This window comes from Lolium rigidum, chromosome 7, assembly GCF_022539505.1.
Source record: "Lolium rigidum isolate FL_2022 chromosome 7, APGP_CSIRO_Lrig_0.1, whole genome shotgun sequence".
Taxonomy (NCBI): domain Eukaryota; kingdom Viridiplantae; phylum Streptophyta; class Magnoliopsida; order Poales; family Poaceae; genus Lolium; species Lolium rigidum.
This window is the reverse complement of record NC_061514.1, coordinates 205,174,073-205,190,534: the sequence shown is the minus strand read 5'-3', so window position 1 is coordinate 205,190,534 and position 16,462 is coordinate 205,174,073. Positions and strand designations below refer to the sequence as shown.

The window sequence follows — 16,462 nt, the reverse complement described above, 5'->3', positions numbered from 1 at the left end:
GTAGTTTTGTCCCCAGCTTTCCCCAAAGTGTCTTCCAGAAGTAGCTCATGAACTTCACATCACGATCAGAAACAATAGTCTTCGGGACTCCATGTAGTCGAACAATCTCCCTGAAAAACAGGTTAGCAATATGCGACGCATCGTCGCTTTTGTGGCAGGCAATAAAGTGTGACATTTTAGAAAATCTGTCCACTACCACAAATATAGAATCATGGCCTCTTTTAGTACGCGGCAAACCCAACACAAAATCCATACTAATATCTTCCAAAGGTGTAGTAGGTGCCGGTAACGGAGTATACAAACCGTGAGGCTTCAGCTTTGACTTGGACTTTTTGCAAGTACTGCACCTCTTCACATACCTGTCCACATCCCGCCTCATCTTTGGCCAATAAAAATGATCAGCGAGCATGAGTAGCGTCTTCTCACGCCCAAAGTGACCCATCAAACCTCCAGCATGTGATTCCTGCAATAAGAGCAAACGCACGTACGATTCCGGAACACATAGTTTGTTAGCTCTAAACAAGAACCCATCGTGTATGTGATACTTTTCCCATGCTTTACCCATAACACACAAGCGGTACGGTTCAGCAAAATCATGATCGATCGCATATAAATCACATAACACCTCTAATCCAGGAATTTTAACATCAAGATGGGTTAATAGCATAGTCTTCCTAGATAGAGCATCAGCAACAATATTATCTTTTCCCTTCTTATGCTTAATAATGTATGGAAAAGACTCAATGAACTCAACCCACTTAGCAAGACGCCTATGCAAAGTAGATTGGGCTTTCAGATATTTAAAAGCTTCATGATCAGAATGTATGATAAATTCTTTTGGCCACAAATAATGTTGCCAAACTTCAAGAACTCTAATTAAAGCATACAATTCTTTATCATATATTGGATAGTTCAACTTAGCACCAGAAAGTTTCTCAGAAAAATATGCAATTGGGCGACCCTCTTGCATCAACACACCACCAATTCCAATACCACTAGCATCACATTCAATCTCAAATTGCTTATTGAAATCGGGAAGTGCAAGCAACGGTGCAGAAGTTAACAATCGTTTCAGTTCATCAAAAGCATGATCTTGGGCAACGCCCCACTCAAATGCAACACCCTTTTTAGTCAATTCATTCAAAGGTGCAGCAATAGTAGAAAAATTGGGCACAAAACGGCGATAAAACCCAGCTAGACCATGAAAACTTCTAACTTGACTCACATTCATGGGAGTAGGCCAATTTTGAATAGCTTCAATTTTAGATACATCTACTTCTACTCCATGCTTAGAGACAACATAACCATGAAATATGACCTTATCTTTGCAAAATGTGCACTTCTCAAGATTACCATAGAGTTTACTATCACGCAACACTTGCAAAACATGTCGAATATGTATAATATGATCAGATTCGTTGCGGCTGTAAATTAATATGTCATCAAAATACACAACCACAAACTTGCCAATAAAATCACGCAAAACATGGTTCATCAGTCTCATGAAAGTGCTAGGTGCATTAGTCAAACCAAAAGGCATTACTAACCACTCATATAAACCAAATTTTGTTTTAAAGGCGGTTTTCCACTCATCCCCTTCTTTCATCCTAATTTGATGATAACCACTACACAAATCAATTTTAGTGAAAACAGCAGCACCACTCAATTCATCTAGCATATCCTCTAAACGGGGAATAGGATGACGATATCGAATAGTAATGTTGTTTATCGCTCTACAATCTACGCACATACGCCATGTACCATCTTTCTTAGGAACAAGAATAATAGGAACAACACAAGGACTAAGGCTTATGCGGATATAACCTTTGTCGAGTAGCGCTTGTACTTGCTTCGTATCTCCTTCGTCTCTTCGGGGTTCGTTCTATATGGTGCCCGATTGGGTAGCGAAGCTCCGGGAATCAAGTCGATTTGATGCTCAATACCTCGCAATGGTGGAAGTCCTGCGGGTACCTCGTCCGGAAACACGTCGCCAAATTCCTGCAAAACATTAGAAACACCAAGAGGAAGAGGGGTCATGTCGTTAGAAACCAAAACCGTACCCCTGTACAAGAGCACAAGAGGCATGGCTGTAGGATCCTCACTAAATTCTCTCATGTCTTCTTTGGTGGCTAATGAGACTAAGTCATTCACTCTCTCACTTTTCGTTATATCACTCACAAGTCACAACATTACAATTCTCTCGCCTATCTAATGAAGCATCCTCCAAGTTGACTTCAACTTTTTGACGAGACTCATTGACAATTTGCTGTGGTGTCATAGGATGTAAATTAATTTTCTTGCCCTTGAACTCCAAGTGATATGTATTAGCACGGCCATTGTGTTGCACATAACGGTCATAGAGCCAAGGCCGTCCCAACAGTAGGTGACACACCGTCATAGGAACGACATCAAAATCAATGCAATCCTTATACGGTCCAATAGCAAACTCAACACGCACCATGTGGTTTACCTTCATCTCACCATTGTCGCTCAACCACTGAATATAGTATGGATGCGGGTGCGGTAGATACTTCAACTTCAGCTTGGTACACAACTCCTTGCTTGCTAAATTGCGGCAACTCCCGCCATCAATAATGACCTTGCAAGCCTTGTCGGGACCAACTAAAGCCTTTGTTTGGAACAAATTGCAGCGCTGAGTAGATGCACTAGGCAACACATTAAGAGCACGCTGCGACACAACAATGGTGCGAGCATCAGACGGATATGCATCTTCACCATCAGTGTCATAGTCATCATCTTCTGGAGCATCAGGATCAACATCATCTCCAGTCTCGAATTCATTGTCCTCATTGATAATCATGACTTTGCGGTTACGACAATCTCTCTTGAAGTGACCCTTGCCACCACATGTATGACAAACCATATCACGGTTACGCGCAGTAGACACATTAGAGCCACTCGTACTTGCAGCAGATTCGGACTTCTTTGTGTTAGACACATTGGAGACCGGCTTACTAGGCGTAGTAGAGTAAGGTGCGGAGCGCGTCGAAGGCGCCGGCGCCGAAGATGGTGCCGCGCGGGGTGTGAAACGCCCACCTCCTGTAGCTCAACCTTTGATCTTTGCTTCGTCAACCAACTGTGATTCAGCTTCTCTTGCATGATGTAACAATTGATTCATATTGGTGTAACTGTAGTGACGAACAATGCCTTTGATATCATACTTCAAACCGTTGAGGAAACGCTGCATTGTCATCTCGAGAGACTCACGGACACGGCCACGCTGCACAAGCATCTCCATCTCCATGTAGTATTCATCCACAGTCTTCACACCTTGTCTCAATAGAGTCAACTTATCATATATATTCCGCAAGTAATTTGTAGGCACAAAGCGAGAAGTCATCGCCTCCTTCATAGCACGCCATGTGCATATAGGTTGCTCACCATCCTCGTCTCGGTTACGAACAAAATCATCCCACCAACGCAAAGCGTAGCCATCAAATTCGAAAGAAGCAAGCTTAATCTTCCGATCTTCAGTATAATGTGGATGTAAGCTCCACAACTTCTCAATCTTGAGCTCCCAAGTGAGGTATTCTTCAACATCAGCTCCTCCTTCAAACTTGGGTATTGAAAACTTGGGCTTACCCAAACCATCTTCCTCATCTTGTCCACGACCATTGCGGCCAAGTGGAGCCCAACCGCGAGGACGATTACCACGTGGCGCAGCGAGCATTGTGTGCGTCATCTTGAAGCTCAGGATCTTCGTCATCTTCTTGTTGTTGTTGTTGTTGTTGTGCGGTCAAATTCTCAACAGCTAAACGCAAATCAACAAGACTGCGTTGTACATCCGTCATTTGATCTTGCATTGTAGTGACGGTCACATGAGTAGCATCCAGCTTTTGGGAAATCTCTTCAATCTTCCCATTAAGCACATCGTCCTGAGCGCGGAATTCACGTCGCATCTCATTACGAAGAGCCTCATACTCCCTCCATGTGATGATATCGACAGCACTCTTGTTTTCCTGGTTAACAAGTTTATGATCACTAGCAGACATCGTTAGTAGATTAGTGCACTAAATCGAAAATATATGGTGGTACTCTCACAACTCACTCAAAACTGATAAGAAAAGGAGATCTTACCGTTCCAAAGTAAATTAGTGTTGCTTACCACTTGTAGTAACAACCAGTGCACGGATGTAGCGAAGCGAATATCAAGGGTATAAGAACAAATCACACGACAAAGCAGGGTATATGTGGGGCTGTAGGTAGGCTACCTATTTGCACCAATAACAAGCTCTAGCGCTGACCGTAGACAACCAATGATACTCACACAAGGCGATATAATGGGGCAATGCAACTATATGTGAGAAAAGTTGCAATGCACAAGAGAGACGCTAGCAAAGCTCAACGAGACAGACACAAGATTGCTCAACTACAGGTGCAGTAAAGTAAACTTAGGCCTTCACTTGATTCAACTAGCACTACACTTTTCTTTTTGGATTTTTCTTTTTGTATAACACACGCAGCTATGTAGCTCTTTTTGCTTCTTTTCAATTTTCTCTTTTTTTGATTTTTTGACGCAACTCCTTGATAACACGGCCAACAGAAATATGCAAAGCACCGATAACCTAACGAGCAGCCTGTCGAGCGATAAAACTAGTCTCTTCTAGGGAAGTTCCTAGTCACTTTATATCGAAAGGCTGTGTCTATGGTGGGGAACAAGCACACTGTACGCTATGTGGACTCGGAGTAACAAAAACTGACACTAGACGACAAAGGAACACAAGATGATAGAGGAAACTCAAACCCTAAAATACTAGATGGAAAGAAAAGATACGCAAAAACAACTACGAAAAGCAACTAAAACTTGAAATTAGTGCAATCTAAGGCTATGGCAAACCCTAACCCTAACTTTTTATGGCTTTTTCTGGATAGGAAAACACTCACAACTCAACTATGGGGTGGATTGTGGATGGCTTACCGAGGAAAACCGGAAATCCGATACCAAGATGATAGGGGGTGGCCCGATCTTCTCGAGTAAGCAACGAGTGGTGATGATGATCACGGGGTGATGGCAGCGGAGATACACGACGATGAAGTGGATGATAACTGATGACGAACGAGATCTCTCGATTGGTCCCCGTCGCCAATGCAACGGCTCTCAACCCCGCAAGATATTCGCAACTCCACACACTTGCGCACGTAGCCGCCGACCACGAAGCGGTAAGTTGCAACCGTCTAATTCCCAATGGAACAGAAGATCACACAAGACTTTTTCAGGATCTACACAATATCAAGCAATATGGTGTAGGGATTCAATAGTTTTGCTAGAGCAAACAACTAAGAACTAGAGTTTATCTTAAACGTGGTCTAAAGCAGCTAGGGGGCGTCCTGGGCACTTATATAGGCGTCCGGGACGACTTCTGGTCGAAAAGATACAAGAATAACCGACCCAGAATAGATCTGGTCGAGACAGACTCGGACGAATCCGGTCTGGAATCCGGCCAACCGGGCCAGGGACCGGGTCGGCCGGTCTGGCGTCCGATCAACCGGTCGGCAACCGAAACTTCGCAACTTTTCGGTTTTTGCCCGTACGATGCATCCCATCCGGTTGGCGTCCGGTCAACCGTGCCGGGACCGGGCTGGCCGGTCCGGAGGCCGGTCCTAACCGGGTGCTTGGACCGGCCCGGACGTCGTCTTCTCCTCTCGCGCATGCCTCCCGCTCCTCCCTCGCGCGACCATGAGATATCTTCATGTCCAGCTCCATGTCCAGCTTCACGTCCATCTTGACGTCCGTCTTCATGTCCAGCTGCTCCTCTACTCCTCGTGCGACGCTCCTCTCCTCTTGATACCTGATGATACATAAGTAATAGGACTTAGGCAGTATAAAATTCTCATCAATCAAAGTACCGTTTAGAAACAAGTTCACCTGTTGTTTAAGTAGCTTCGCACGAGCCCTTGTAATTGGTCCAATCCGAACTTCATTGGACTTGAGCTTCACAGCAGGTTCATCTTCATTTATCAATGACGGAGGTAGTGGTGTAGTAGGGATGTCCTCATCACTATGGGAACCTTGGGTTCAACTTTTTCTTCTCTTAAGTTTAAGGAGAAAGCTTATGTGGGTAAGGAGCAAAAGTTCATGTATGTCTCTAAAGTGCCTAAGCCAAAAAACTATAATAGGCCTAAAATTGACAAAGTCCTTAGCACCACTATGGATGATGGAGCACCTAAGATACCTATTGTGACAAATTGTGAAAGTTATGATATTGATGCTTCATCTCTTGATAATACTTGATTCACACTTTCTGCGCCTAGCTGAAAGGCGTTAAAGAAAAGCGCTTATGGGAGACAACCTTTTATTTTACTTCTGCACTTTTGTTTTATATTTGAGTCTTGGAAGTTGTTACTACTGTAGCAACCTCTCCTTATCTTTATTTTATTGCATTGTTGTGCCAAGTAAAGTCTTTGATAGTAGGGTTGATACTAGATTTGGATTACTGCGCAGAAACAGATTTCTTACTGTCACGAAATTGAGCAGCCCCGTCTGTAGGTAACTCAGAAAAATATGCCAATTTACGTGCGTGATCCTCAGATATGTACGCAACTTTCATTCAATTTGAGCTTTTTCATCTGAGCAAGTTAAGTGTCCTAGAAAAATTCATCTTTACGGACTGTTCTGTTTTGACAGATTCTGCCTTTTATTTCGCATTGCCTGTTTTGCTATGTTTGATGGATTTCTTTGTTCGATTAACTTTCAGTAGCTTTGTGCAATGTCCAGAAGTGTTAAGAATGATTATGTCACCTCTGAATATGTGAATTTTTTATTATGCACTAACGCTCTAATGAGTTTGTTTTGAGTTTGGTGTGGAGGAAGTTTTCAAGGGTCAAGAGAGGAGGATGATACAATATGATCAAGAAGAGTGAAAAGTCTAAGCTTGGGGATGCCCCCGTGGTTCATCCCTGCATATTTCAAGAAGACTCAAGCATCTAAGCTTGGGGATGCCCAAGGCATCCCTTCTTCATCGACAACTTATCAGGTCACCTCTAGTGAAACTATATTTTTATTCTATCACATCTTATGTGCTTTACTTGAAGTGTCTGTATGTTTTTGTTTTTGTTTTTGTTTGAATAAAATCGGATCCTAGCATTCCTTGTGTGGGAGAGAGACACCCTCCGCTGTTGCATATGAACACATGTGTTCTTAGCTTTACTTTTAATTTTCATGGCGAAGGATGAAACTGCTTCGTTCATCATTATTATGGTTGGAAACAGAAAATGCTTCATGTGGTAATTGGTATAATGTCTTGAATAATTTGATACTTGGCAATTGTTGTGCTCATATAGATCATGTTTAAGCTCTTGCATCATGTACTTTGCACCTATTAATGAAGAACTACATAGAGCTTGTTAAAATTTGGTTTGCATGATTGGTCTCTCTAGAGTCTAGATATTTTCACGGTGAGGTGTTTGAACAACAAGGAAGACAAGTGTAGAGTCTTATAATGCTTGCAATATGTTCTTATGTAAGTTTTGCTGTACCGGTTTATACTTGAGTTTGCTTCAAACAACCTTGCTAGCCTAAGCCTTGTATTGAGAGAGATTACTTCTCGTGCATCCAAATCCTTGAGCCAAAAACTATGCCATCTGTGTCCACCATACCTACCTACTACATGGTATTTCTCTGTCATTCCAAAGTAAATTACTTGAGTGCTACCTTTAAAATTCTATTCTTTGTCTTTACAATATATAGCTCATGGGAAAATAGCCTTAAAAACTATTGTGGTAAAGAATATGTAGCCTATGTATCTTATTTCTTATAAGTTGCTTGTTGAGCGGTAACCATGTTTCTGGGGACGCCACCAACTATTACACCTTTGTTGAATATCATGTGAGTTGCTATGCATGTTCGTCTTGTCTGAAGTAAGGGTGATTTATCATGATCAAATGGTTTGAGTATGCATATTGTTAGAGAAGAACATTGGGCCGCTAACTAAAGCCATGAATCATGGTGGAAGTTTCGGTTTGGACATCAATCCTCAATCTCTTATGAGAATATTATCCGTTGTTGAATGCTTATGCATTAAAGAGGAGTCCATTACCTCGTTGTCTATGTTGTCCCAGTATGGATGTCTAAGTTGAGATCTATCAAAAACGAGAAATCAAATGCGATCTATCTCCTTGAACCTTTGTACGAGCGACATAGAGGTACCCCTTTGTGACACTTGGTTGAAACATATGTTATGCAATGATAATCCATGTAAATCCAAGCTAATTAGGACAAGGTGCGAGCACTATTGGTAATCTATGCATGAGGCTTGCAACTTATAAGATGTCTTATGCATAACACATATGATTTATTACTACCGTTGACAAAATTGTTTCTATGTTTTCAAAATGAAAAGCTCTAGCACAAAAATAGTAATCCATGCTTCCCTCTGCGAAGGGCCTTTCTTTTACTTTATGTTGAGTCAGTTTACCTACTTCTTTCTATCTTAGAAGCAAACACTTGTGTGAACTGTGTGCATTGATTCTTACATGTTTACCTATTGCACTTGTTATATTACTTTGTGTTGACAATTATCCATGAGATAAACATGTTGAAGTTGAAAGCAACTGCTGAAACTTATATCTTCCTTTGTGTTGCTTCAAAGCTTTCTACTAAGAATTTATTGCTTTATGAGTTAACTCTTATGCAAGTCTTATTGATGCTTGTCTTGAAAGTACTATTCATGAAAAGTCTTTGCTATATGATTCAGTTGTTTAATCATTGTCTTTACCATTGCTTCGAATCACTTCATTCATCTCATATGCTTTACAATAGTATTGATCAAGATTATGATAGCATGTCACTTCAGAAATTATCATAGTTATCGTTTACCTACTCGAGGGCGAGTAGGAACTAAGCTTGGGGATGCTTGATACGTCTCAAACGTATCTATAATTTCTTATGTTCCATGCTACTTTTATGATGATACTCACATGTTTTATACACACTTTATGTCATTATTATGCATTTTCCGGCACTAACCAATTGACGAGATGCCGAAGAGCCAGTTACTGTTTTCTGCTGTTTTTGGTTTCAGAAATCCTACAAAGGAAATATTCTCGGAATTGGACGAAATCAACGCCCAGGGTCTTATTTTTCCACGGAGCTTCCAGAAGATCGAAGGGGATACGAAGTGGGGCGACGAGGCGCCGCCACCATAGGGCCGCGCGGCCAAAGGGGGGCCCGCGCCACCCTATGGTGTGGGCCCCTCGTCAGCCCTCCGACTCTGCCCTTCCGCCTACTTATAGCCTTCGTCGCGAAAACCCCTGTACCGAGAGCCACAAGTCTTATTTGCTTGTTTATTGCATTGACCTTTGGATTGCTCCTGCTTTAAGGTTGTCCATTTGTGCTTACTTGGAGTAGGTAGGATAGGATGATTTTACTTGGAATATAAGTACATTTTATGTTAATAGCTGAAAATGAAGAAACAAAAGGTACATGTATGTTGCAAAAAAAAGAGTAAAAGCCTAATTCTGTTCATAAAACTGGCTTGGCCTATCTATTTGGAGTCATCTAATTTGACATCGATGTTCATTATGTGCGCTCTCAAATTCTTGCTGTCGAGGTTCTGCAAGTTTGCTTAGAATTATTGATTGAGTGGTTCATTTCATATGTTTTTAAAGTAACGTGTCCGAGAAGTGAGGTGTTCAAGAGTTTTGCTCTCTGTTGGTATAAGATTTGATGTTGTAAAATATCAAAAGAAAGAGAAAGTATTTATCTTAGTGGATCAGTTATAACTTAAAATAAGTATGCCCTATCACCACTTTAATACGTTGTAACTTAAGCTAAAATAAGTATGCCATATCACCAGTTGTCGTGTGTTGTAACTTAAACAGTTCAAATTTCATGAAATATTTTTACGATGAGACTTCTCCAACTATATCATTTACTTTTATTTATGATGGATGGGCGCGGCAAAGCGCGCTTCTATGGTCTAGTGGAATACTATGTCAAGTTAATTATCAATCTATCATATATGTGTTGTTTATGTTCTTGCATGCTCTCCGTTGCTAGTAGAGGCTCTGACCAAGTTGATACTTGTAACTCCAAGAGGGAGTATTTATGCTCGATAGTGGGTTCATGCCTCCATTGAATGCTGGGACGAGTGACGGAAAGTTCTAAGGTTGTGGATGTCTTGTTGCCACTAGGGATAAAACATTAATGCTTTGTCTAACGATATTTGTGTTGATTACATTACGCACCATACTTAATGCAATTGTCCGTTGTTTGCAACTTAATACTCGGAAGGGGTGCGGATGCTAACCCGAAGGTGGACTTTTTAGGCATAGATGCATGCTTGGATAGCGGTCTATGTACTTTCTCGTAATGCTCTGATTAAATCTCATAGTAGTCATCGTGATATGTATGTGCATTGTTATGCCCTCTCTATTTGTCAATTGCCCAACTGTAATTTGTTCACCCAACATGCTATTTATCTTATTGGAGAGACACCACTAGTGAACTGTGGACCCCGGTCCATTCTTTTACATCTGAAAGACAATCTACTGCAATACTTGTTCTTTACTGTTCTTCGCAAACAAACATCATCTTCCACACTATACATTTAATCCTTTGTTTACAACAAGCCGGTGAGATTGACAACCTCACTGTTACGTTGGGGCAAAGTACTTTGATTGTGTTGTGCAGGTTCCACGTTGGCGCCGGAATCCCTGGTGTTGCGCCGCACTACACTCCGTCACCAACGACCTTCACGTGATCCTTGACTCCTACTGGTTCGATAACCTTGGTTTCTTACTGAGGGAAAACTTGCTGCTGTACGCATCACACCTTCCTCTTGGGGTTCCCAACGGACGTGTGCTTCACGCGTATCAGGCGACGCGGGGATCTCCAACCCTGGCGGCGGGATCTACAGCGACGAGCCGGCGGCTCCGCGTGGTTGAGGCGGCGGAGCTCGACGATGCAGATGTCTTCCTCGCGGGTGACGGCTGCGGAGGCGCAGCTTCTTCTGGTGGTCTCTTGGTCGACGGGGCGGCGGCCTCGGGTGTTGTGGCGGTGTCGACGACGGCGGCTAGTGGCGTCTGCGGGTGCGCGCCGCCGTTCTTGGCCACGTGGGTGGCAAGGAGGCGGTGGGTGACGGTCGTGGCTTCGGGGTGGCTCCGGCGACCTTCCGCCAGATCTGAAGGTGAGTTTTTTCCTCTCTGGCTAGCTCTCCTCCCCCTCTTGCTGGTCGTCGGTCCTTGATGGATTCGGGGACGGTTTGCGGGGTGGTGGTCTGAGTCCGGGACCGGGAGAAATCCTTGGTGGCTGGTCCACCACGGCAGTGGCGACGCCATGGGCGCCGCACTTCCTCTCTAGGCGTTGCTGAGATCCCATGTGCTCCCCACCCCGGTCTTGTTCCCGGGTGAAAACCCACATTCCTGTGGATTGGGCGACGACGGCGGCATGGGCGTCGCATCCTCCTTGGGGGCATCGCTTTGGGAACGGTTATCGGTGGAGGGCGGCGGAGGTGGTAGGCGGCTCGTAGTGGTGCCCGAGCATGCTTAGTGCCCTGCTCCTTCTTCATCAGCGATCGTGGCCCCTGTTTGCTTTCTATGTGGCGTCTCCTTCGACCGGCGGTAGCTCAACTCTGGTGGCTTCATCAGCTTTGGCGAGGTGTGTCTAGTTTCTGGCCAGATTGGCGTTTGGCTTGCTTACCCCATTGCCCGGGGAGCGTATCTGATGTCTGACGGTCCGGCGTCCTTCGAGCCAGGCCGAGAGGGCAGGGATCCCTCTTCGGCATTGGAAATGGTTGGTGTTGAAGCTCCCCCAACCTGCGACGTAGACGATGACTTCCCTCAAAGTAGCAGGTGGATCCCTCGAGCCTGTGCTGCGTCTTCCCTGGTGGCTCCGCGTAGAGGCTTCGACATCGACAAGTTGTTTTTCTTGTTTATGTAGTGCTTTTGATGTTCGTTGTGTTGTAAACTGGTTGCACCTTGTATCAAACCTCGGCTGTTTGGGCTTTATTAATTTAAAGCTAGGCACTTGTGCGTTATCTTTACTATTAAATTGGAGTTGGGGATGGTGCCACTTTGACATCAAACATTCGAACGATCCCAGCCCGTTTATCATCTCAAAAATGCCATCAAACAACATTCCCACGTATCTATGCAGAAAATTAGAAATGTATTAATTGTTGTATCAATCCAATCATCACAATTAAGGAAATAGAAGTCCTGGTACCAAACATTGACGTCCAGCATCAATTAAGTCTCCACAATCCCGGGAATGATCACGGTTATTGCAAACGGAGAGTTTTTTTTGTCATCCCACCTTCCTTCTTCCCAGTTTGTTCTTGCAAATTGCAATTAAGCACTGCCTGGACGAAGAGGTCAACATCGATGGAGGTTAAACTGGCTACTACTACGTCTTCCTCATCACCGTTTTTCTGATGGCAGGCGGTGCATGCATGCGGAGAAGACGGCCTGGGCTTAACAACACAAGCACTTGATCGTGATCTTCTCTTTTCTATGTTGTCTCGTCGAGTGGGGTAGTTCCAGGCGTCGTAGCTATGGTTGAGACTACGAAACACGGTGGGCCATGTCGATCGATGACCTCCCCAATGCGGGCAGTTCGTCGTTGAGAAAGTATGCTCATCGGGGCCGCAGACACCTAATGTGTCTCGATTCTTGGTCTTTCTCCATGTCACCCTCATCCACACCCAATGCTCGCGACTGCACTAACCATCCATAGCAAATTTGATGTATTTTTTTTGCTGCTGAAATCCCAGGTATGTACTCGAGATTCATATTGGTAGGCAACATTTTCATTTCTCCCCCGTTGTTAATACCTAAGAGCATCTCCAGCCGCGTCCTCCAAAGCGTCCCAAAGCGATTTGAGGCACGTCAGACAAAAAACGTTCCCAGCTGCGTGCCCCAAAGTCCCTTTTTGTCCGGCGCGGCACGATACGGTCCGGCGCACCGAGCCCGTCCCCGGTACACATGGAACACTCCGGGTACGCTGGACTCAACGAAAAGAGAGGCGAGGCATGGCGGGACCGACGCGTCAGCGGCGCATTCAAGTTTAGACCTAACCGTCGCCTACCTCGCGAAAGAAGTTATTGGCGCGTAGTGACACACGACCGAAGCGTCGCAGCTTTGCCTTAATGGCGACGGAGGGGAAGACGAGACCTCTCGTCGGTGCTGCGCAACCTCCACACGTCGCCTGCGTTCGCATGCCACCGCGTCTTCCCGCGCTTTCTTCCCGTCGCTTCTGGCCTCTTCCCGCCGCTGGCGTCTATAAAATTCCCCTCTCTGAATGGCAGCAACCACAGCCGCCGACACCCCTTTCTCCGTCGCAAACACAGCCCTGGTCGATCGAACACCACTCGCCCCGGCGCCGGCAAGTTCCCTCCACCGCCGTCTTCACCACCACCTTCACCACCGGATCCGCGCTTCATCATCGACGCCTCCGCGAAGGAAGAGTCCGGCGGCGCCGGTCAAAGCGATGGCGTGCAGAGCGGCGTGATCGACGGGAGGCAATCGAGCAGCGGGAGCATCAGCCGCGTGAGGCGGTGGCGGGAGCGTCATCAGCGGGAGACCCCGAAGCTGAGGACAATGTGGCGTGGGAGGAGGCGGCGCTGGAAGACACCATTGCGGCGTTCGACACCGCCACGGCAGAGGAGGCACGGCGGCGCCGGACGGAGGAGATGGCCGAGCGGTGGTGTGCAGAGCGGCAACGCGAGCGCACGGAGTGGGAGCTCCAGTACCGTGAATGGTGGGAGGCGATCGAGCGGCAGCGGCGGGAGGCGGAGGAGCGTCAGCGGTAGCAAGCGGCGGAGAAGCATCAGCAGCGGGTGGCGCAATAGACATTTTGGAACTACTTTTTTTTAGTAGCAATAGATATTTTGGAACTACTTTGTTTTAGTAGCAATAGATATTTTGGAACTACTTTGTTTCGTAGTAATTAATTGTTATCTTTCCTATACTTCAATGTTGTGTGAAGAGCAAAGAAATATAAGGATGTCCGTGGCAACGCACGGGCATTCAACTACTAGTGTTTAAAAAAGCTGAGTCCATCTTCTAGTAGGATTAGGATTTGTGTTTCAAGCCTTCTTGCATGCCGTACAAGGTACTAGTACTACTTAGCTTATTTAGCTTCAAGCTGAGTTTGAGTTGGGTTGGATCACGGTCGCATACGACTAGGTTCAGGTGGTTTTCGTCGGCTGTTCGTTGCATATATATATGCACAAGTCCTGCGATCAGATTTGTACCAGAAAAAAACACTAAAAACAATATAAGCAATCGGACTTGTGATCGCTACTAGGCGCAGCATTGATATCTATTCTCTAGAGACGCTTCGATGGGTCGATCCAGCAAAAGCAAGAAGCTGATGGCCGGAGTGCTGGACCACCTCCAACGTCCGTCGACGTGGTATTACCTGACACCGGTGGCCGTGGCGTGCGCACCGGTGCTCAAGACCTACTTTAACCAGAACCTCCGGCGACCCATGCGGCAGCTCCTCCCGTTCCTCGACCCGTTCGTCACCATCGACATCCTCGCGAAGCCAGAGCAGAACTCGAACCCCTACATGGTGGCCAGGGTGAAGTCGAGCGACGCCTACGCGGAGGTGCTGGCGTACCTGAGCGCGGTGTGCTCGTTGGAGGCGCGAGAGCTCCGTGCCGAGGGCGCCGCCGAGGGCCACGGTTTGGTGCTGAGCCTCCGCGAGGGGCAGGAGGTGGCGGACGAGTTCAAGGGCGTCACCATGTGGTGGTCGGCGGTGGCGGAAGGAGTAACGGTACAGGGATCGCCGGGGAGGTGCTGCCGCCTGACGTTCCACGAGCGGCACCGGAGGCTCGTCGTCGAAGAGTACCTGCCGTACGTACGCCGCACCGGACAAGAGGTGACGTTCGGAAATCGTCCCCGCAGGCTCTACTCCAACAATAAGGACGTCAGCTACATGTAAGTAACGACCTGTGGATCGAATAATTACTTTCACCGCAACTGCAAGAGATCGATCACTGATTATAGCTTCTTTGTCCACGCATATATCAGTTCCAGCAGGGAAGAGGTGTGGAGGTACATCGACTTCCATCACCCAACCACCTTCGACACCCTCGCCATGGACCCAGCCAAGAAGAAGAAGATCATGGATGATCTCGACAACTTCCGAAACAACAAGGACTACTACCGTCGTATCGGCAAGGCGTGGAAGCGTGGCTACCTTCTGTACGGCCCGCCAGGCACCGGCAAATCGACCATGATAGCTGCCATGGCCAACTACCTCAACTACGACATCTACGACATTGAGCTGACCACCCTGCAAACCAACAGCGACCTCCGCAAGCTATTCATTGAGACCACGGGGAAGTCCATCATCGTCATCGAGGACATCGACTGCTCCCTCGATTTGACTGGCAGCCGCCTAGCCACAAAGCTACCGCAGGCTCAAGGCAACGCGGGCGCCCAACAACGCTACCGCAGTGACAATGCCAACACGCTGACGCTGTCCGGCCTGCTCAACTTTATCGATGGGCTGTGGTCGGCACACAGCGGCGAGCGGATCATTGTGTTCACGACTAACTACATCGACGACCTCGACCCGGCGCTGATCCGGCGCGGACGGATGGACATGCACATCGAGATGTCCTACTGCGAGTTTGGTGCGTTCAAGACCCTGGCCAAGAACTACCTTGGAGTGGACGATCACCGGCTGTTCGACACCATCGAGGAGCTGCTGAAGGAGGTGGAGATTACGCCGGCGGATGTTGCCGAGTGTCTTATGGCATCGAACCGCACAGATCGTGACGCGGATGCTTGCCTCGAGCGTCTGATCGATGAGCTTAACGCGAAGAAGAAGGATCAAGCCGAGGCAGAGTCGGCTGTTACGCCAATTGGCAGCGAGGCCACGGCCAACGGAGCAACTAACGATGATGGCGGTGAAAGTTCAGAGGATGATTCCTATATTCTTAGCAAGGTATTACGTGAGGTGTGTTGAAACTTTGCAGCTAGATAGATAGTTTCTGTTTTTCAAAGCGGGCAGAATATGCGAATTGTTAGGGGAGAGGATTTTGTAACGGAACCGGTAACTACCGGTCATCATCCGACCGGTAGTTGCCTCACGATTCGTGCTAATTTGTCTCCAATTTCTTGTCAATTTTACTACGATATGATATATCTATAATATTTATTAGATATAAATAACAAATTTGTTATTTCAACCACATTATACATATATTTCGCGCATATTTGAATTGTTGTAGTTATTTTTTTTGTTCAAAGTATCACGATCACATATTCACGTCTTATATAAAGAAAATACGAAAATTTATCAAAATTTCTTTTAAATTTTGTAGATATATTATATGGAAATGATACTAGATATAGAAAGGGAATGACGAAGAAGCGAACGGTGGATACGTATCCGGTAGATACCGGTTCCGTTAGAATGGACTTTCCCGAATTGTTAGCTCTAGCTGCACCAGAGATAATGTACTCACGTACTAGCACTAGCTTTAGCTTT

General features: G+C 45.9%; 1 protein-coding gene across 1 annotated transcript; it reads left to right on the top strand.

Annotated features, from left to right (window-relative positions):
* Positions 1–14,302: 14,302 nt before the first annotated feature.
* Positions 14,303–15,937, top strand: LOC124672467 (AAA-ATPase At3g28610-like). Its single transcript, XM_047208689.1, has 2 exons — positions 14,303–14,901; positions 14,995–15,937. The coding sequence occupies exons 1-2, from the start codon at positions 14,303–14,305 to the stop codon at positions 15,935–15,937; spliced, it is 1,542 nt and encodes a 513-aa protein (XP_047064645.1).
* Positions 15,938–16,462: the final 525 nt, after the last annotated feature.

Excerpts from the sequence above, each read along its gene's own strand:
- LOC124672467 (XM_047208689.1), top strand. The coding sequence starts at position 14,303 with ATGGGTCGATCCAGCAAAAGCAAGAAGCTGATGGCCGGAGTGCTGGAC. Across the intron at positions 14,902-14,994 it reads AATAAGGACGTCAGCTACAT|TTCCAGCAGGGAAGAGGTGT; the intron begins GTAAGTAACGAC and ends CGCATATATCAG.